The 20987-nt window shown below is 40.5% G+C and overlaps 1 protein-coding gene across 2 annotated transcripts; it reads left to right on the top strand.

Annotated features, from left to right (window-relative positions):
* Positions 1 to 140: 140 nt before the first annotated feature.
* On the top strand, positions 141 to 19343 carry WIPI2 (WD repeat domain, phosphoinositide interacting 2). Of its 2 annotated transcripts, none has more exons than XM_026053873.1 (12): positions 141 to 262; positions 7944 to 8026; positions 11877 to 12046; positions 12530 to 12626; positions 13218 to 13315; positions 13763 to 13855; positions 14085 to 14155; positions 14852 to 14959; positions 15705 to 15869; positions 16616 to 16723; positions 17996 to 18093; positions 18903 to 19343. In XM_026053873.1, the coding sequence occupies exons 1-12, from the start codon at positions 189 to 191 to the stop codon at positions 19013 to 19015; spliced, it is 1278 nt and encodes a 425-aa protein (XP_025909658.1). In that variant the 5' UTR covers positions 141 to 188; the 3' UTR covers positions 19016 to 19343. The 2 variants fall into 2 exon arrangements, with proteins under 2 accessions (XP_025909658.1, XP_025909657.1); XM_026053872.1 differs by having other exon boundaries at positions 17996 to 18126.
* The last annotated feature ends 1644 nt before the right edge of the window (positions 19344 to 20987 follow it).

The raw sequence follows: 20987 nt of genomic DNA, 5'->3' as shown, positions 1-20987 counted from the left end.
GGGGGGCCGCGCCGCTGCGCGGGGCGTAAACAAGGCGCGGGCATGAGGAGGCCGCGGCCGCGCGGCGGGGCCCGGAGCCGCAGCCGCCGGGGCTGAAACCGGCGCCGAAGCCGAGCCGCCTGCTGCGGGTGTCCCCCTGCCCCGTGTGCCTGCCCCCGCCGGCCGGGGGTGGCGAGGCCCGCGCCGCCATGAACTTGGCCAGCCAGAGCGGCGAAGCCGGCAACGGGCAGCTGCTCTTCGCCAACTTCAACCAGGACAACACGTAAGGGGGGGATGAGGCGGCTTGGGGGAGCTCGCTCGGGGGCTTGGTGGTTAACGGCGGGAGCTGAGGGGGCTCGGCCCTCTGGGGGAAGGAGGGGTGGGGTCCCCCTTGTTGTAGAGGGCATCCTTCTTCTCCTCTCAGGACCCCTGAAGGTGCCATGGGCTGTGGTGGTGACACCCTCCAGGTTAGGTGGGGAGCCAGGGTGCCCCCCAGCGGGAGCCCAGCAGAGTGTTGGGGCTAATGGTTCCCTGAGCTGTAGCTCCCAGCATGGTGCCCCCCTCCCCAGGGAGCTTCTCCTTCCTTTTCTCTGTGAAATATCCCCCTCTCTTGTCTTGGGAGTGGGATGAGGGATTGCTGTTGTTTCCTGATAGTGGCTGTCCCTTTAGAGCAGGCTGAGGTAATACCAGGGCCCGGCTCTTTCTGGAGCTGCCGAGCCTTAGTCTTTAGCTTCTTCCAGCTCTCTTCTTTGTTTAAATCTTTCTTTTGGCTTTGCCTGCTGCCTGCGGTGAACCAGTATGCCATAGGCTTAGTGGTATTTCTGTGAACATATCCTTCTTCTTGGCTTTGTTTCTTTCCAAAGAGTCCTCTTGTATGGAGGGAATTGCAGCCCTTGAGACTGTAGTTACTTTCATAGTTTGTTTCAGTTCTAGAAAGAGCTGGTTCATGCCATGCCTCTATTACCAAATTGCTGCAGGATATTTAGATTAGGGCATGTTAACTTTTACATGGGGCATTGTAGAGCAATATTTTCTATTTAAAAAGGGCTGGTAGTAAGAACTGGATCGGTCAAGTATCCTTAATGGAAGATGGGACTGTTTTGAATACTTAAGAGGTGAGACTGGTGGGAATAACCTAAAGGAACTTATACATGAGCAAGAAGGAACAGTTTTGCTTTAGGAAGTGAGTAAGAGGAAATGATCTCAGACTGGGATCACAGAGTGTAATCCACTTGTGGATTTGGTGGGAGGGGGATTCTAACAACTTATTTGTTAGCTTTATATAAGCAATAGCGACTTGTTCTCATAATAGCTTTGGCTTTCTTTTCAGCATATATTGTAGTGTATGGAAATTGTGAAGGCAAGAAGATTGCTTGTGGTGACTGCTAAAATTGAGGAGAGAGGCCCCATCTCTTGCATCACAGAAGGAAAAGCTGTATTTGCTTTTTGTAGGTTATGATGGGGGTTCCGGGGTGGAAAGAACAAGTGGGGCTAAATAGACTTGAGACAGGAGTAAATAAGTGAAAAAAGTATTTAAAAAAAAAAAACTCTTAAGTCAATAGCTTATGATATATGACATTGAAAGAAATTTCTTCTACGCATTTGTAAGTAAGTCATTATCAGTCTGTTCTGTTGATTGAAGCCAAAGACTTTTGCAGCTGCTTTTCACACTTTTTATTGACTGTTGTATAGAGCTCGCTCTGTCATTAACTTACATGCCCATGCTCTGCTTGGATGCCATCCTGTTTTATCTATTAATATATAAAAGAAGTCATAATAACTGTAAAATTGTCACTTCTGTCTGTTGGCATTGGTAAAAACCATTACCTAGCTTCTTGAAGTTAAACTGTGCTGCCCAACTTAATGATTTAAAAACTTTGCACTGTCTGCTTGATTATAGCTAGTACCTGTTTTCAGTTGTGGAAAACTGAATACATTTAAATATCGCAGAGTAGTCACAAGACAAGAGTGTATTTATTTTGAACAAGGTAGTTGCAGTCTTGAAAACTGACTTGAAACTGAAGAGAAAAGAAGGAAAAAGACTGATGCTACTTCCCACATTTATTTCATAAATATGTTAAAAAAAAAAAAAAGTTGTAGCTTCATTTTGCTTTCAGCATTCTGAATTCACTGTGTGGGGAGATTTAAAATAAACAGCAACCACGCTGAAAATGTCGGACAGGAAACTTTTTTCTGATGATGCAACTATATTTTATGCAGTCCAGCCCTAGCCTCTATATGGTATTTGTAATTCAAAATCTTGGACTGCTAAGTCTTTTTTTTGCCTTCCTGACATCTTTCTGGTTTTCAGTTATCCCTTATGGAAGCTGTATGAGAAAAGTGCCTTTTTTTGTCTCAAAATCAGAAGAATATGTAAAAGGTAATTTCCCATTGAGAGAAGTGGATGGGGGATGATGTGCACTAAGTGTCTCTTCTTCCTGATAAAGTATCTTGAAAGAAAGCTGTTCAAGAAGTGTGAAACAGTCTTACAGACATCCTAGAGAGCAGTTTCTTACTAAAACGCTTGTCCCATGTGTTATGACCAGAAAAACAAGTTGTATTCTAGTTCCTAAACTGAGTATTTGAGTTATAAAAGTTGTTTGAAGTACAGGCTTTCTGACTTTTTATTCCACCTGCATGTGGTTTGAGTTCCTTGTTTGAATGGAGAAATAAAATCAGCCATCTGGGTCTATTAGCATGTTATAGCTGTCTGGAAAAATCACAGTTTGCTAGGTGAAAATAGGCGAGAGCAACTCTTGTTAGATAGGAATTACCTTTTCCTATGATGAGTCTCAAAAAGTGTGCTTATTTTCAACACTGGAAGTAAATAGAATCTTTTTTTTTTTTTCTCATCTCTGAGACAAGGTGAACAAATGCTTGGTTTTTTTTCAGTCAATATATGAGAAGCCAGCTCTACCTGCATCCTCCTAATCAGTAGAATTCACATAGTGGTTTAAGGTTTGCTTTTGGAAAGATTCCTGACAGACAAAACAAAGATAAGCAACATGGTTGTGTTGCTGCTACATTTAAAGCTTCGCCCTCAGCAAGGTGCCAGCTCCAGTCATGTTCAAATGCATCGTCCTTACCTAGATAGCAGTCCCAATAGCCTTGTGGAAGGGACAGCTGGAACTTGTTGCTGGAAAAAAAGGCCTTGCCTAACCTTTTCTGAGCTTTACAAAGATTTAGTAATAAATTACTGTTTTATAGTCTTGGGAAGTTGATCTGTTGATAGTTGGAAAAATGCTCTCAATGTACAAATTACTGTAAGTTTTCTCAGTTATTGCAATTCTTTGGGAGAAAAGCCAGTATCCTCTTTACTTTTTTTTTTTTATTCCAGACCTGCTAGTTTTTAGTGTTCATCTGTAAATGCTGGCATTAACTTGCAATGACATAGATACTGTTCCAAGACACTGTCTTGCTTCTTTATTTCATGTTGTCCAAAGTTTGATTTGCATTAGACTTTTAGATTACTGGCTGAGACTGACACTCTTTGAAAAATACCCTGTCTATAACGCAGCAGAAGCGGTTGGTTTGTGGGTTCCCTTTGATATACTGCATTCTTATTAAGTAAAACACAGAGAAGGCCATTTTCAGAAGATGAGAATTTGCTTGTTTGGGCCCTAGCCCTTCTCCCACGTGAATCATTGCACAATGGAGCATGACTGGCGTTTTCTGACTAAGAGGCTGTAAATAAAAGTGAAGTAACTGATCAGAATTCAGGTGTCCTGGAAAACTGTGCATTTGAAGCTTGTAGGTGATCCTGGTGCAAGTACACAGTAGCAGCTACAAATCCTTAGCTGTTTTCTTTCGGTAACACGTACCATTTTAAGCCAAGAGTAGTTTGTGCTGCGTTTGGGAGAACTGTTCTGTTACGCACTGACATTGAGGGTTTAAAAGTTCATATGAGTTTCCGTGAGATGAATTTAACTTTTTCATAAATGTAACTGTGATTGCTGGTTACATTCATAATAGAATTATGCTTTGGTTAGAAAGTTAGATACTGTTAAGAGCTTAGTTTATCTATAGATATTAAATAGGTAGGACTTTTAATCTTTAAATTCTACACAAATATTTCTAGAGAAATGCCACTGGAAAACTCCTCTTGGTTGACTTAAACGGCCTGCCTACAGGTTCTGTTTAAGAAAATAAGCATCCTACTTGAGAAATTACAGAAGTTTAGTTTCTAGAGAGGTTTTATTTGCTGTTTTTTTTTCTTGTTGCTGCTGTTCTTTATTAAAAGTGACAGTACTGGGTAGCAGAACAATCACTGCAGTTTTCAAAAGACTCCTGACTAATGTACAACATAAAACCTTGAATTTGAACTTCTAATGAAAACATTGATACATCTTTTGACAACATCCTGTTCATTCTCTGCTCTCATTTATGTATGGAACATGATTCTCTGTCCATTTTTTTTGAGTTTATATATATGCATATATATTTCTTTTTAATGCAAGATGGTGGAAAATCTGTAGTTCTTTGGAGTGGTAGTGGTAAATGTTAAACAGAGTAGAATTTTTCTATTTGTCTCTTGTCTAAAGGAAGGTCAAGAATATTTGTATTTCAGACATGTCTGCAAGATGCTCAGACTCTGTTTTCACTGTGCATTTAGGAGAGGGGAAAATAAAGCAAAGAAGCTTTTAAAATATTTTTTTTTCTGTTCTTGAGGCATTTCATTGCTTTGCTCTTTTTCTTTCTTTGTTCCTTATAAGCTTTTGTTCACTGTTTTTTTTCTCTAGAAAGTTGCTTTGAAATGGGACAGAGCGTTAGTGTAATGAGACTGTATCCTCATGAAAGCAGGTTTAATTAGCCAGTTAAAATATTAATCCCTTCTCAAATCATGTCTATTCAGCAGATGCAATTGATTTTAATCTTTGAAAGGATTGCCCTTAGAATCTTTCTGATTAATAAAGTCTTTTATGATATGGAAAGGAAAAACTGGTTTTCTTCCTTTTGGTATTTATATTAAGGAAGCAAAAGAAAACCCATACCAGTTTCTCCCTCATCTGAAAAAACTTGTTTTAAAACAGCCACAGAGATTGAATTGAGTGATTTCTTACTCTGGGTGAGTGCACTTAACAGTCAATGTCAGCATCTTGAAATGAGTGTGTGAAATATCTCGAAACATGATTTGCTTGATGCGGTTACCTTTATTTATGATGGCTTCTCTTAAAATTGCTCTCCAGATTTATGTAGTCTTGGATCAGACCCCACAGTATTGTCTTTAGGAAAAAAAAAAAAAGTGAGTAAACACAGATTCGTAAATCATGAATATAGTGGTAATTTTGTGTTGAGTAGGCAACTGATGATGAAATAGCTCCAAATCTGCACTATAAAGAGCTTGCAATAGAGGCTACCCCTAACAGGGCTAAAACCACATGTATATAGCATAATGTTAGAAAGACAAATGGTAATTGTTTTTAGGCATTGATTTTATTTTCCATTTCAGTCTCTCATCAGCATCTGAAAATTGGTGGTAATAAAGCATAACACGTGCACTGTAAAAGGGACTTCTGCTACGCTTCAGTTTTGTCTTGTTGCTCACTGTCAGTTTGAGTGGTGACTGATTGGAATATTGATCCTATTTCTCCCCGTATGGTTGCACATTTTTAGGAGAAGAGGTAATTTCAGCTAGATACTCAGACAGTGCTGTAGGTTTTGGTCATTTGAAATTGTCAGGTATTTTAAGGACTTAAATGTAATATCAGAGGGGAGATGACAAATTTAGATCATTATGGTTATAGCAGTATAACTTAGCCCTGTGGATTCTCTTTCAACATATACAAAGCCCTTTACAATTGTCTAGCAAGTAATTTGAGAGCACTTAAGCTGGAGAACCAAAAATGATATTTTTGAATAGAATTGGTTAGTTTTGCTGTTATGCTTGTATTCAGAAACAAGTTTAATGATGCTTATATAGCTCATGAAGCAGTGCCTATCCAGAAGGCATTTTCTGACTACCTCCTCATCTTAATGCAGAAAGAAAAATTAATCGGTTGCAGTGGACGGAGAGAGCAGTTTGAAGCTTTCTCCTTTTGGTTATTACTCTGCCTGATTATTATCAAAACAAGGAATTTCTTTAGTAATTTCTTGTTTAAAGCTCAGTTAAATGAAGTATAGTAGTCAGTAGGAAAAAAAAAATGGGGATTCCTTTCTGTTTCCAAGGACTCTGTCACTAGAAGAGTGAAACATTAATATTGTGTATTTGAAGCTGTAAATGCAGTGCAGCAATTGGCTATTTGTTAGTGTATTACTAGGCAATGTGGAATTCTCCGTGAGGAAACCGTCCTGTGTCTTTTGTAGAATGTTTATATTGCAAGGAGCCTTGTGACTCTACTTATTTTTAACTCGGAGGAGTGCTTGTTTACCTTTGAAGTGACAGTTTTAATGTCATTCTGCAGGCAGCTTTCTTTCGAGGGAAGCAGGAGATGATCTAAGAAGAGCTAGCTCATGCCTTTTTCTTTTCTAAATTGGATTCATATTTCACAGCATTTGGATTTTGAGTTGTTGAAAAACTTGCAGAGAATAAGTTAGTTCTTGGCAACTCATTACATACAGTATGTTGAGCTTATCAATTTTGCCTTAAACAAAATTAAATATTTTGGGGTGTTTGGGTAGCAGTGGAATTTGTTTTTCACAGTTGCTCCTCCATCTTCAAGCCTGCTCTGCTGTATCAGGGCTGTTGACTCTGGAGAGGCTAATTCTTCCTGCCTAGATGATGCATATTTTAATTTGAGCATTTAAATCTTCTTAAGCACCATTTCTTAATCAAGCTGGGCCAGATATGCTACACTATAATCTTTATTTCTAGAAGAAGCACAGCAGTTCTCCTTCCAGCTTGAAATTTTAATTTCAGGGAGACACATTAGTAACAGCTCTTCCTCTTAGGAGAACCTCCGAGTTGCAGAAGGCTCCCTGCTGGAGCGAGGAGAGTGAATATGGAAAGAAATGGAGGAATCTGCATTATGTTCTGATTGCAGAACTGGTTGTCAGTGCATCTGAACTAGTGACTCATCTTACTGGGTTCAGGAGGGCACTGTGGCAGGGTCACTGACCGCATTTGCCTTGAGCCTTGTACTGCATGACTTGGTATATAGCTTAGCACATAAAAATACAGCTTATTGAAACTAATTACAAAGGATTTATATGTTCCTGGCAAATACAAGAAGTAAAAGCGTAGTATTACACTTCTCTTCATTGTCGTCTTTTTCTGCAATTTAAAATGATCTTCAGCAGGGGAAAGGTAATAAATTATGTGCCCTCTTCTGCTGCTTTCATGTACCAAGAAAATCTGCAAGACAAGCCTAAAGGTTTTCCTGTCTCAAACTGGAAAAGCAAAAGCAATTAAATGATCCATGAACTAAGTGTTACAATTGAGTGATAGAGTAAAGAATGGTTTGTTGGGAGTTTTTTAATGTTCTACTAATGCTGAAATGTTTAACATCAGACCAGTACTTTTGAGAGAAAGCCTTGATAGAAGATTTGCCGTGAATGTTTGAGATTCATGAATGTCATGAGATAAAGCTAGAGGAAAAAGAGCTGGCATTCTTTTAATTCCATTTTATTTCTTAACTTGAAAACTATTTTGGGATGGTTGGGAAATGTTGCAACATGAAATCCTCAGCAAATCACTGGTTAAAGGGAGTTTCTTTTAAGTCATCTTTCATGATAGCTAATGATATAATTGCATTGTAAATGGAATGCTAAGGAGAACCTGTCAGTAAGAATTGGGTGGTTGACTAAAGCTGTGAATTCATTTCACTTTTGGGGCAACTCTGAATCTCTTTGGCGTTTCCAACTTGGGATGACTTGTCTATGTCTTGTTTATTTTTGTTGTTTTTGTTGTTGTTTGCTGTTTCTGCTAGGTTACCCCAACAAGAGTTTTTGAAAAGGGTAGGGATTTGTCCAAGGGTAATTTATAGTAGATTTTACTTCTGTTCCTCATTGTCTTGTTTCTTTTCCAGGTCCCTTGCTGTTGGCAGTAAGTCGGGCTACAAATTCTTCTCTCTTTCTTCTGTGGACAAATTAGAGCAAATCTATGAATGCAGTGAGTATATACTTTTTTTTTTAATTATTCCTTCAATTGACCTAATTCAGGAAGAATAAGACATGTTTTATTTTTTCGCAGGTTGTTTGAGAGTCCCTTAAGAGGAACCTTAAGTTTATGATAATTCATCACACAAATACAGTACAGTTGCTTGCTGGCAGGGTAAAATCACATATCCATGTTATGTATTCAAACTTAGGTGGCATGCTGTGAAATCTGGTAATAACTGTGAGAAGGTGTATTTGCTTTGGTGACTTTTCTTGCCCATAGTCAGGTTAGCAACTGAACACCACAAAAAGCAGTGGTTCAGGAGAGTGTTCTATATCTTTATCCTGACTTTTGGGGCAGGCGACCACTAACACACATTTACTAGCAAAACTGACGCCTTGGTTATTAACTCTGTTTAATTTTTATTCTTCTTGCTGATAGAAAAGTGTTTTTAATCATCATAGCTGAAAGTTTTCCTTTCTAGAAGGGGAATAATCTGATTTCCTGTAATTCTTCCATTACTGATCACAATTGAATAGGATGTGAAATGGAGAGGGAGGAGGCTTAGGGAAGAAGTGTTATCCCCTGTTTTTCCAGGAGTTTTTTTTCCTCCTCTCTTTTTTGAGATGTTAACCATGAATTCTGTGCGTGAGTATCTTCACTTTCCTATAAACTCAATGTGAATGGGTAGTACCAGTGATTATAATGCCAGGGTTTGTAGCAGAGTCCAACTGTATCATGCTACAAGAGTTGTCTTTAGACTCTGTTCCCCAAGTGACCTGACCTTGTGGCATCCTCGTTTTGAAAACAGTGTGAGTCAGATCCCCTGTTACAGAATCAGACTGTCCCATAGGTATCCAGCCAATGGAGAAGTAATTAGGAAGTTCAAACTAGGCACCTGCAGTCAGCCTCATTGAGGTGTTGCAGCTACATCACCTGTCCATTGAGTCACGATCTGGTTGTACTGGTTAATAAAGACACTTGACTTCTGTAGTATCCTGGGCACTTAGGGTATCTGGCCTCATCCGACTCATAAAACTTCAACAAAAATGGTTCCTGTGATATGATATTCTGAATAAACATACTGAGAGAGACAGAGACTTTGCAGAGCTGTTTTTTCTAAGGTAGTTCTTGAAACATAAGGTACAGATTAAAGAGCCATGCTCAGTTTTGTGACAGACTGTTCAAGTAGCTGGGATTAAATTTAATCTGCTGATTCCAGTCTTGTGATGGAATTGTTCTAGGTTTTATTTATTAACTTTTTCATATTGGAAAACTTCTATGGGCATTAGGACTGTAAATGAAGAGCACAGAATGCAAGATAACTTTCAGTAGAAAATGAGTATCTTGAGCTGTGTAAGTCATCCTGACTTCTCGTAGGAAATGCAGTTGCTACAGCACATCTGAGACAGATTTATTTTTTCTGTGTTGAATTGTTAAACTTGTTAAATAATTTTTGAGTCTTGGGGCTGAAAACAAGGCCTGTTTAATGCCATAGTTTTGATACGGAGGTAGAGGACTTCATGCCTGCTGGGTACCTCTGGCCCATTAGGAATTTCTGAGGCTTTCTCTTTTCCCTCAACCCGGTTTAGTTGATAAGTGGTTCTAAAAGCTACGTGTTATTTTAGATGAATGCTCTTTCAGAAGTTTTTTATTAATCTTTTTTTTTTCCCCCTCAGTAAGATTGACCTGCAGGTTCTTACGTTGCTGTCTAAAGTGAACTCAGGAACATGTTGTAGCTGTCCTTTTGTTTGACAGCCTGACTGGAAATAAAGGAAGGCTTCTCTGTCTGTTGTCATCACCGTGACTCTGTAAAAATCATCCACCTCCCTGCTCACTTGATCCCCCTCTAGAAATAAGTATTATAGCAGAGGATGCTCTAAGGCATTATGAATGCTTGTAGCCTGCTTTGTTCTTGGATTAAAACTGAATAAAAGCACAGCTGATCATTATCTAGCTGGTTCTAACCAGCCCTTGTCTGTGATGCTGCCTGCTTATGTTTATAAAGCTGTAATCTTGTTACGTGTTTGCTTGTTGCCCCCTTGCTGATTCTTAAATCATTTTGTTGCTTTGTTTAGGCTGTACTTTCAATGAGAAGTTGTTGTTAATTCTCTCTTGTAGAGGCGTAAAGAGTCGTATACAAATAAATAGGAAAGAAAAGAAAAAAGATGAACCACATAACTGTAGGACTTGATTAGTGCTTCTAAAAATGTGATTAATTCAGGTCAGCTGGGCATAAGATGTGCAGTATAGCCAGGCACTTTACTTGGATGACTTCTCATAGAAAGCATACATGACTTGGCAGCTCTGAATAGATTTTATCACTCATTTGTTCCTCTTATGGAAAAACAAATGAATAGAGATACATCCCTTATTTTTAACGTGAATTTGATTAAAAGCCCCTCGCAAAGCTTTTCTCTAAACATGTGGTCTGCATTGTAATATAACTCTTCTTTCAAGATGGAGGAAATTTTTTTTAGTTCTCTAAGAATCTTCTCTAAAAGCTTTTCTTCAGGCTTCTGTGCCTGCTTAATTCTTAACAGTGCTCTTCCCTGCATGCCCTCTGTGCTGGCTAACTTGCCTCAGTGCAGTGCAACACTCTTTCCGTCTAAATTTTGCTGCTGTTTCTGCTCTAAAATACCTGTTCTCCTGCCAGCACTAGGAGAGGAAGGAAAAAAAGCAGCTGTGGCATTTCTTGCATGGGGAAGGAAGCAACTCCTCCCCCTGCAGGAACAGGGAGCAGTTGGACAGTGTTTTGGGTCTCGTCATACTGGTCTTCTGACCCTTGTGAGATTATAAAGGGCTCTGGAGAAGATGGAAATCTGATAAAATATCATTAAACTTTCTACAATATAGATTATGTTACTAGACTGCTTCAGGGAATACGGTCCTGTGTCTCTTTTCATGTGGTATTTATGGCACCAAGAAAAATGGAGAACAACTTGAAAACAATTATTGCTAAAACATGCTATCCCAGTTGCAAAAAAATGAGAACTGCGTTTTCAAAGCCTCTCTGGAAAAAATACTAATTGATACTAATAGTAATCAATAGTAATTGATGATGGTCCTTGAACTCCTACCACCTTAGTGTCATAGCAGTCTATAATTGGGGGCTGTGAAAGCATTGTGTTGCTGGACTCTACTCCCTACTGCAGTTTTGGACAAGCTCTGAATACTGACTCTTCCTCCTCTCTTCAGTGTTTGATAAAACATTTGAAAAAAATATATGTGTTTATGGCTGTGCATACATGATGTGCTTCAGAGTTTCGTTTTCAAAGCTTCTGTAGGGAATATTAGTTAAAAGGTGTGTGTTTAAAATGTATGTGTGCATATAGACACATATATATATATACACTGTATGTATACCTACTAATGAGAGGTTGAAGCAGCTTTAGAGCGGATGAGTTTGCCACCTTCTTCAAATTCTTCTTTCTTCATGAATCTGCACAGAACTGCTTTGTTGTTTGTCGTCAAAAATCCTCTTGTGCCCTGCATTGCAGAAATCTGGGGAAGTGCAGGTTTTTTTGGCAGGATATATGAAGAGATAATCAGAAGGTTATAAAACACCAAGTCATCAAATTGCAAAATCTTGTGTCATTTTGCAGCTTTCTCTCGGATCAGTAGAAGATAAGTAGACAGTGTATTCAGAAGCTTAAACTTGCAAGAGATCTGAAAAAGGTCCTTGTAAAGCAGCATCCCTCGTGTATCTCTTTTTGCTTAAAAAGGAAAAAAAATCCTGCATCCCACCTTCACTTAGGTGACCTGTTGCACCAGGATATCTGTTTTCTGGACAATATTTTTTCAGTTGATGTGCCGCGTCTTCCCTGAAATCTGTTTTTTCTCCCTTATTGTGTTGCTCCAGCTGACACAGAGGATGTGTGCATTGTGGAGAGACTCTTCTCCAGTAGTCTGGTGGCCATAGTTAGCCTTAAAGCTCCACGCAAGCTGAAAGTTTGTCACTTTAAGAAGGGGACTGAGATTTGCAACTACAGCTACTCCAACACCATCTTGGCTGTGAAACTCAATAGACAGGTGAGTAGTAATTTTGAATGGGTGAAAATAGGGGGAATGGATTGTGGGTCACTGCTCTAGCACTTTCTCTGCCAATTTTCCTTTGCCTTTGGTGACAGAGTCATTATTTGAAGCTTTTCCTTTTCCAGTTATAGTTTGGAAAGTGTATAGACATTTGAGATGACAAAAAGTCAGGTATTAATATTTCTTGTGACAAGTCTCTACACGAAGGCAGGTGTAGAATGACAGTGAAATAGCTTTAAATGGAGATTTCATTATTGCTGACTTGATACGAATCATTCTCATTTAAATCAATGTAGTAGATTGTTGGGGAGTCAAGTGCACTGGCCAGTATAATGTTGCACAGCTGAAGTCTTGTTGAGAAATATATATCTTCTATCAAACTCTTTTATTCTTATCAAGTGGATAGGATTTTTTTAGGGGGCTGAACTTCATATAAACTCTGGTTTTATATTAGAATTTCGTCGTTTTTCCCTTGTCTAGAGGCTGATAGTATGTCTGGAAGAGTCTCTTTATATACACAACATACGAGACATGAAGGTATTACACACGATCAGGGAGACGCCTCCAAATCCCGCAGGTAAGTGTTTTGTTAGACCTTAACCTAACTCTGTGCCTTGTTTCCTAGAGGGATCTAAAGCATTGTTAATTCTATTTTCAAATGACAGTGACAAGTACACAAGTGTTGTAGTGCCCATTGAGTCTGAGTGAGATTATTTGGAACAAATGGCACATTCTGCCCATCCCCTGAGCTGCATCTTCCCGGTATCCTTGTTTCCTAGAGTGGATGTAATAAATCGTTAGTACAGAAAGGTAAAGTCCTTAAAAGCTAGATATTGCCTGAATTTGTTACCGTTAAAAGCAAATGTCAGATTAGTGCTTCCAGAGTCATGGTGAGCTTGGGAAATTCTCCCTCTTAATCAGTTATTGTAGCTTTTACTCTCTTTTATGGTGCTTTTTACTTGCTGCTAAATTTCAGTAGTCTTCATAGTCAACTCTTGGATGTGTTGCGGGCTGACCCTAAGATCATTTGTCCTTTTTCCTGTTCCTCTTAATACTCAGTGAGGATGATTTCGATTAATATTTGCACTGTTCAATCATAGAGAATCAAAAGCTCTGCTCCGTAAGTTTTAGTACTTTTTTTTTAAAACTGTTTTTCTTATTCCTCTAGGACTGTGCGCATTATCGATAAACAATGACAACTGCTACCTGGCTTACCCAGGGAGTGCAACTATTGGAGAAGTACAGGTCTTTGACACCATCAATCTGGTACGGGGCTCTGAATACTGCTTCCACTTTTAAAGATGCAATAACCTAGTAATAATAAGAATTTCTAGACGCTAAAGTTAGCTCCTGCTCTACAGTTTGCATCTCAGTTCTTTGGCAACTTTCTGTGAAGTCCACCTATAAGATGTAAATACTTGATGAGTGGAGCTAGGCATATAGATGGAGTAGAAATACAATAACTTGTGCTTGAATTTTATCTTTAGCCTTTTTCTGTACTGTACTTTCAGTTTTTCTGTTGCTATTCGCACTTCAGTGATAACTTTTATACTGTTATTTTATGAGTTACTGAGACAAATACTGGAACTGTTGCCCACAAAATAAGGCCTATATTTGCTGTAAATCATCTTGTATATAGAGGATTAAGCTGCGAGCATGTAGTTCTTCATCTGTGCTATACTAATGTTCTGTTCTATTGATTCCCTCCTACAGAGAGCTGCTAATATGATCCCAGCTCATGACAGTCCCTTGGCTGCTTTGGCATTTGACGCAACTGGTACTAAACTTGCCACTGCATCAGAAAAGGTAAGGTGCCTCCGTAGCCCTCGCACGTCATTTGTCTGCTCTTCAGTTACGTTCTAGGAATAACTTCCCTAAACACTTCGTTTGTGTGGTGTAGATCCAACTGTGTAAGTTTATAGCAAAACTGATTTTAGGTTGTGTCCACTCTTCACTAGAGCTAATGCACAGTGCAGATACTTGAATAGAAAAACATTTTGAGAGTTTTGGGGTGACTTTATCCCTCTCTCTACAGGGGACAGTGATCAGAGTATTTTCCATTCCGGAGGGGCAGAAACTCTTTGAATTCCGAAGAGGAGTGAAGAGGTAAAGTTCAAATAACTATTTAAGGCTTCTTCCTTGCAGTAGATCTTCAGAATGTTCTACAGTTGAGTTGGCATCCTGAGGAAAAAAGGGGGTGTGAAGAAGAATTACTACAGCTGATGTTTTCATTCTCTTGCTAGCAAGATTTCGTCTAGTGATCGCTAGAACTCACTGTCACATGATACTGTAGCTTATGGTAGTAGCAACTGTGCGATTCTTTTGGATTCACTGCAGAGACAAACCTGGATTCCAACTCAGTGAGTGATCCCGTATCCAATGTATGTCGGAGCTGAAAGCCATTAATGGGGACCCTGCTCTTAAAGTGACCTAAGACGGTGTCTGTGAATAGTAAGGCTTACTGTAGAAAGTGTCTACTTATTTCCAAAGCAGTGGTGATTGAGAAAGTGCTTAATTATACAGAGCTGACTTAATTGCGAGTGACCTGCGGCCTCTGATACGAGGGTCTTTCCAGCTTTCACACTGCAGTTTATGTGAACATCATAAACTCCTTAGCAGTGAACGTGCAGGGAGCCTTGTGCCTAGCAATGTGCAGAATTAATGTTACTGCTTAAGCATCTTGAGCTACTTAACAGTACCTTTCTTCTTAAACCAGTTGATGCGCTGTTTGAATGTCAGTTCTAAGGTCTCGATCTTTTGGGGATGTTTTCTGTTTAATTCTTTCCTTTTCTCCTCCCTTAGGTGTGTGAGCATCTGTTCGTTGGCTTTCAGCATGGATGGCATGTTTCTGTCTGCATCCAGCAACACGGAAACAGTGCATATCTTCAAACTTGAGACTGTGAAAGAAAAGTAGGTTTCAAAGGTGCTTTAGATTATTCAAGAAAGGCTTTTAAAATTGATTTTACTTGACAGGATGTGTTCGCCAAAGTGTGTAAAGACTTCTTTGAACACTTTAAAATTAAGGGCATAGCAAGTCAATTATGAATCTACTGCTGAGTTGCACACTGTTCTAGTGAATAAAAAAGGTATTTTCTACCAAAGGGAAATGGGATGTCCTTGGCAGATGAATGAGAGGCATTTAAACGTTTTCAGTTGGTTTTGTTTCTTCACGCATTGATATGGGAAGAATTGCCTCAGCAGTACCTTCCAGCTGCCTGTAGAGAATTTAAAAGGCAACAGATTGTTAGGTGTTTTTAAGATTTGAAGAGGCATTCTTATTTATAATTTCTCTGAAAGGTTTTGTAGACAATGGCTTAGTGACAAACAGATGAATAAAAAGCTTGCTGATGAGGTACAGTACTCCAATGGATCTTGCTTGTGTATAATAAGCCTTACGAAATGTAGGTTTATGAATAAAAGCATCAACTTAAACATTCAACTTCAACAGACTGAGGGTATTGCAAGACACAGATGTGTCCTTAGCATGAATGGAATATGACTTAAGTTATTTATTATTAATTATTTCTAAAGAGAAAATAACAGCTTAACATATTCAGAAATAAAGGTTTCCAACTGCTTACACCTTCCTCTTTAACGTGAAGCCAGAGTTACTCTCTTCTCTCCTCCCTCCCCCTTGCCTCTTCCTGTGCTCTAGACCTCAGGAAGAGCCTACAACCTGGACGGGCTACTTTGGAAAAGTGCTCATGGCCTCCACAAGTTATCTGCCCTCTCAAGTCACAGAAATGTTCAACCAGGGCAGAGCCTTTGCTACGGTCCGCCTGCCCTTCTGCGGACACAAAAACATCTGCGCACTTGCTACGTGAGTAAAGAGATGGAAACTGCCCTTGCCACCTGTGGGGCTGCCAGCATTGAGCTAGGGAAATGCTGGCCCTGTAGCACCTACCTCATCCCCACCAAAGAGGGTAACGTGCAGAGCATTGGTTTATCTGTGGTCCTTTCGAGGACTCTTCCAGCTTAAGGAGTGTGTAAGAGCACTAATCTCAGTCTGGGGAGGAGCATCACTTTTGAATGTGCACTGAGCTATTTCTCAGCTCTGTTTAAAGATGATAATGTCTTAGATTCAAAAGAAGAGCTTTGAGAACACACCCATAGGCTTTCGTGGCACCTATTTCTGAGTTACGTGCAGTAATGTAGCATCTTATGCTGCTAAAATGCAGAATCTGTTAATTCTGCTGGTCTTTGAAGGCAATTTCACAGTTTTTTCTCTAAAATAACAGCTAATGCCTTAGACATCGTAATCTAAATGAATACTAAATTTATTCTGCCTTCACCAGAGGCAGAGCCCGTTTGACACAGCTACTAAAGCCCCAAGCTGAGTTGAGTGATTCTGCTGGCATCCCATTAGCCCCACCAAGAGGTTATGCTTTAAACCTTTGCACAGAGTTCCCTCCTAGGTGCTCTGTCTGTGTATTCCTTACCTAGAAGAAAGACTGTGGAAAATAACGGCTTGAAACCACACAGGGCAGAGGGAGCAGGCTTTTTGCTGATGTAAAATCTGTGTTCCTCATTTCTCTTTTCTCTCCCTCTGTCTCTCTTCCCTCCTAGAATTCAGAAGATCCCTCGTTTATTGGTGGGAGCTGCTGATGGGTATCTCTACATGTATAACCTAGACCCCCAAGAGGGAGGAGAGTGCACACTAATGAAGCAGCACAAGTAAGTTCACGTGAGCTGAGCACTGTCATCCAGTTCCTTCTTAAATTTATTTCCTTGCTGCCAAAGTCTAACTTAGAACAGCTCATTTCTTTAAACTATTTTTTCAGACCTTTATCATGAATGAGCAATTTCAGAATTTCCTGCATCTTTCTTCTTATTATCTACTACACTAAGCATGGCTCTACCAGCAGAAACCTTGCACTGTCTGATTGCAGTGAAGAGTCAGTCACTGTTAGCCGCATGCTCCTATTTCCTCTTACTTTGCATTTTGAGTTACTTTGACAAGAATTTGTAACGTCTGACACGTTATCCACTTCATCAATACATGAAGGGTGACAGAGATGAGAGGGATTATTTTGATTTTTACAGAGGGAAGTCTAACCTATGGAATTACCTGTATTCTCTCTCTACAGGTATCTTTAATAAATTCCGTTGCTCATATAAGACCAGCCAAACAATGTATTTTTATTTTGTAGCAGTACTGCAGAGTGGTTCAGGGAAATAATAATAAGGCCTTGGCCATTTACTAAGGTCTGGAGGGTTCAGACAGGGTAACAATTGGATTACATTTATGATCAATCATAGAATTAAAGCCAATAACTCATGCTAGTCATGCTGATGATTCAGGTTTGCAAGTCCTGTCAGCTGTGTAATATTGGTCAAGAAGGGGTCTCTGAGAACTTTTGTGTGAACTCTTCAAGGCTTGACCTGCTCTCTCACTTGTGGATTAAGTGATATGTGTTTAGAGGGAAGCTTTTATCAAGTTCTTAATCTCCAAAATGGTCTCATACCTAAAACCTGAAGGTATTAGGAGGATTTTCCTAGTAACGTGAAACAACTACTTCTGTTGTGGGCTGAACTCAAGAGACAATCTAATAGTGCTGATTGGAATCCTTTTTTTTTTTTGCTTGCATGTTTTTAGGTTCTTTGTCTTAAACATGCAGTCTGAACCATTTTTCCCTAGCACCGGCTGTTAGGATTTAGATCCTGATACCATGCCAGAAGTAAATGCTTGGTTGATGTGTCTTCAGTGTTAAATATGAACTGCAGTCACAGAAATGCCTTTCCTGAGAGTCCTCTGGACTGGTGTGATACACAGAGCAGGAGATGGGAAGCGATGGCTGCCCTTCCTGAAGGGACAAGGTTTCCCATGTAGCCTGTAAATGTGCATGAATTCCCCGTGTGCAGCAAGATGCTCCTGTGCAGCTCTTGGCTAAAGCTGCCCTGTGCTCAGGTGGGTCCCCTCTCCAGGTAACCTCTCCTTGCTCGTAGGCTGGACGGCAGCATGGAGCCGGCGAACGAGATCTTGGAGTCCGCCTCCCACGACCGCCCGTTGGTAGCACAGACGTACAGCGCTGCCGTGACTAAAGGTACATACGTGCCTTCCTCACCCACCAGGCATGGTAAGAAGGCTGCAAGTGGGGTGGATAGCTCCTCTGTGCATTGCTTCGTTCTGGAAGGCTGCTTGAGCTCTTCTGTCTCAACGCTGAGCTTTTCCTAGCTGTCGATGTGACGTGGCGCATTGGTGAGCAGCAGGGAAAGAGCATTTCGGATAGTCCCCTCATCTAGCTGGATGAGTGCTCTTTGCTGCTTCCTGGGTAGAACTTTGTTTGTGACTCATTACTGCAATATCTGCAATATTTGCCAGACATCTCTGAGGTAGCTAAAGCAATTGCTTCATACAAACGTTCTGCACCCAGACCTGGTGGGAAGCATCTGAGCTACAGCCCTTATTTTACAGGGCTGTGGTTAGTACTCCCACACATGGTTCCTCTGTGGAAACGGGGACCTCTAACCATGATTCGCTGAATTCCTGAATTGAGCAGAGAAGGATTTGCTGCTGGAGTTCCCCAAGGGAATGGAGCCTGTGCATGCAGAGCTGCCACTTGAGTCACAGCCTCAGCTGCAGAGGAGGTGCAGTCTGCACGTGCAGCGTCCCTGCTGCGGCTGCAGCTCTTGTAGCTGGGTGGGAGAACAAAAACACCCATTCTGCACATGTGGATTCTAACATTTGGTCATAAACTGCTTTGGGCCTGGAGAGCTGTGGTTGGTGATGAAGGCAAATGTGGCAGTGAAGCTGCTGGAACTTCTGTTCTTCAGCTTGAATTAAGCACTGTCTTGGATTCGAGCTTCAGTTTGCGCTGCTGATCCCTCCACAACTTTCCTCTTTTCCTTGCAGCCTATACAGATGACCTGGGTGCTGTGGGTGGAGCTTGCCTGGAAGATGAAACCAACTCACTTAGATTGGATGAAGACAGCGAACATCCCCCCATGATTCTTCGGACGGACTAAACTTTGACCTGTGAACTCACTCCTGAAGCAGAGAACACTGGCTTGATGTTTCTTGAGGAATCTCGTGTTATGCTGCTATGAACTTTGACATGAGCTGGGAGAGAGGATGACAGACTCTTAAGTTTTAAAAGTCGTAGCTGTAGTCCTAATTCTATACCATTGGAAAAAAATATATGATTTTCAATTCAGTGGCTTTTAATCTTGCTTATCTATTTTAGCTGTGGGGTTTTTTTTGTTGCCAAAACCTGCTGTTTGTGCAGCCCTCCGAGCCTACTAGCTTTGCATGCATTCATGTGCCAAGCAAGCATAGGAGAGGGAGAGAGAAAGAGAAGCCACTTTATAACAGACTCAAGTTTGTATTTTTTTTATATATATGTATATATTATTTAGCTTATATAAGGAAGGAGTCATGAAGTGGTTCTGGAGGTTGAGACTAGTTCTGCACTGACAAAGGTCCAAATGGTTTCCTGTGCATGGGCTTGCAGGCATACCTAGTGACTGACATGCAGCCTTTCAAACGCAATGGCCTGTTTTTTGGGTTTTTCCTCCCCTTTCCTGGACCATTTTGTTAATTAAAATTCCTTCTGAATGTTGTATTTGTGGGAGTGTTCTGTTTGCTGAGTTGGAAAACTGGAAGTCCTTCCCTGCACAAGGATATGGAGTATAGGAAGTGCCTGAGCAAGGAAGGAAAATCAGGGAAAAATGAATGAAGGGAAAAAAAGAATGAAGGAGGCATTGCTGGAGATGTGCTTGCTTGTACCTTTAGTCCTTAGGTGTCTATAGGTGGCAGTAGCTTTTACACTTGTGGGTATTTTTAAAGAAGTGACAAGCACTTTTTCTTCTACAGATCATTTTATGTCCATGCCAGAGTAGCAATAATTTTTTTTATATACTTTATTCAAAGCAAGGGCAGTATCCTTTCTGTCAGGCTGCACTGCAGAGCCTTCAGAGTGTGTCAGCCCTGCTCTTTAACAGCCCTGAGTTTTTTGTCTGCAAGACATAACTCGCCTTTCATTTTCCTGCTTCTCTTCAGCCTGGGGCTGAGTGTATTGCTCTAGTAGTGAAGGGGCAGGATTTTCTTTTCCAAACACTGATGTAAATATAAATTATTTTGGAAGGTTAATTTCTGTATTCTCTTCTGTTGGATGACCTTGCTCATGGTTTTTTTGCTTGCTTTTTAATTTTGTCTTTTATCAGAGTACCTTTTTGATGCTCTCCTTGGAGTGAATCCTTAACCATCCTGACCTGGCTAGGCCTGTCCAAGGCCGAGCAGTGCTGCGGTCTGTTTTTAGGGTTGTAATGTGCCTTCTCTGAAGTTTTGGGTAACAGGTAGTGAGCAAGTGATTAGGAAAGCACTTGGGTGCTGCTTTCCTTTGCCAGAAGGATCCTGGTTTTGCCTTTTGTGCAGCAATGCAGGTTGTTTCCTTTTCCCTCCACGGGTCTTTTACAAAGAGATACTGGACTATCCTAGATATGTGGCTGGAGTGACTTGTGGCATCCTCTCCAGAACCCAGGGCTTTCGGAGCAACCCCCTGAACTCAAATCTCATTTAGTCTCTCAACTTTAAGCTCTGGCTGACAACTAAATTCCAAGGACCGGAATCTTTTCCGCTACGGGTGCTGCTATCAGCTTTGCTGTGGAGCTCAAAACTGCGGAGTAAAATGTAAGCCTTGAAGTAAATATAAACCCACTGAGCTTTGCTGGCAAACTGAGCCACCCGGGAGCTGCCAGATGTCTGCTGGTTCCAGCCTAAAGCTGGTAACGTTCCTGATAACAACATACTTGGGGGCTTGGCATGAATTCAGCAAATAAGGTTAGCAGTAAACACTAGTAAGCAATGCAGGTCTGTAAATATGTACATTTTACAAGTCTTCAGTTGCAACAAAGGCTGTGATACCTAGGGAAAAATTGCCCTTTAGAGTATTTACTGACTCCTGCTTAAACTGAGATCATTTATCATGTTGAATTTAAG

The sequence above is a fragment of the Nothoprocta perdicaria genome, unplaced genomic scaffold (assembly GCF_003342845.1).
Source record: "Nothoprocta perdicaria isolate Ctin4 unplaced genomic scaffold, notPer1 scaffold_12, whole genome shotgun sequence".
NCBI lineage: Eukaryota > Metazoa > Chordata > Aves > Tinamiformes > Tinamidae > Nothoprocta > Nothoprocta perdicaria.
The sequence above is the reverse complement of the archived record's forward strand: the minus strand, read 5'-3'. Positions and strand labels throughout refer to the sequence as shown.

What these genes read in the sequence shown, in the direction of transcription:
- WIPI2 (XM_026053872.1), top strand. Translation starts at nt 189, where the DNA reads ATGAACTTGGCCAGCCAGAGCGGCGAAGCCGGCAACGGGCAGCTGCTC. An exon ending in AGAGCAAATCTATGAATGCA is followed by an intron (nt 8,027 to 11,876) that starts GTGAGTATATAC and finishes GTGTTGCTCCAG; the next exon opens with CTGACACAGAGGATGTGTGC. An exon ending in TTCCTCACCCACCAGGCATG is followed by an intron (nt 18,127 to 18,902) that starts GTAAGAAGGCTG and finishes TTTTCCTTGCAG; the next exon opens with CCTATACAGATGACCTGGGT.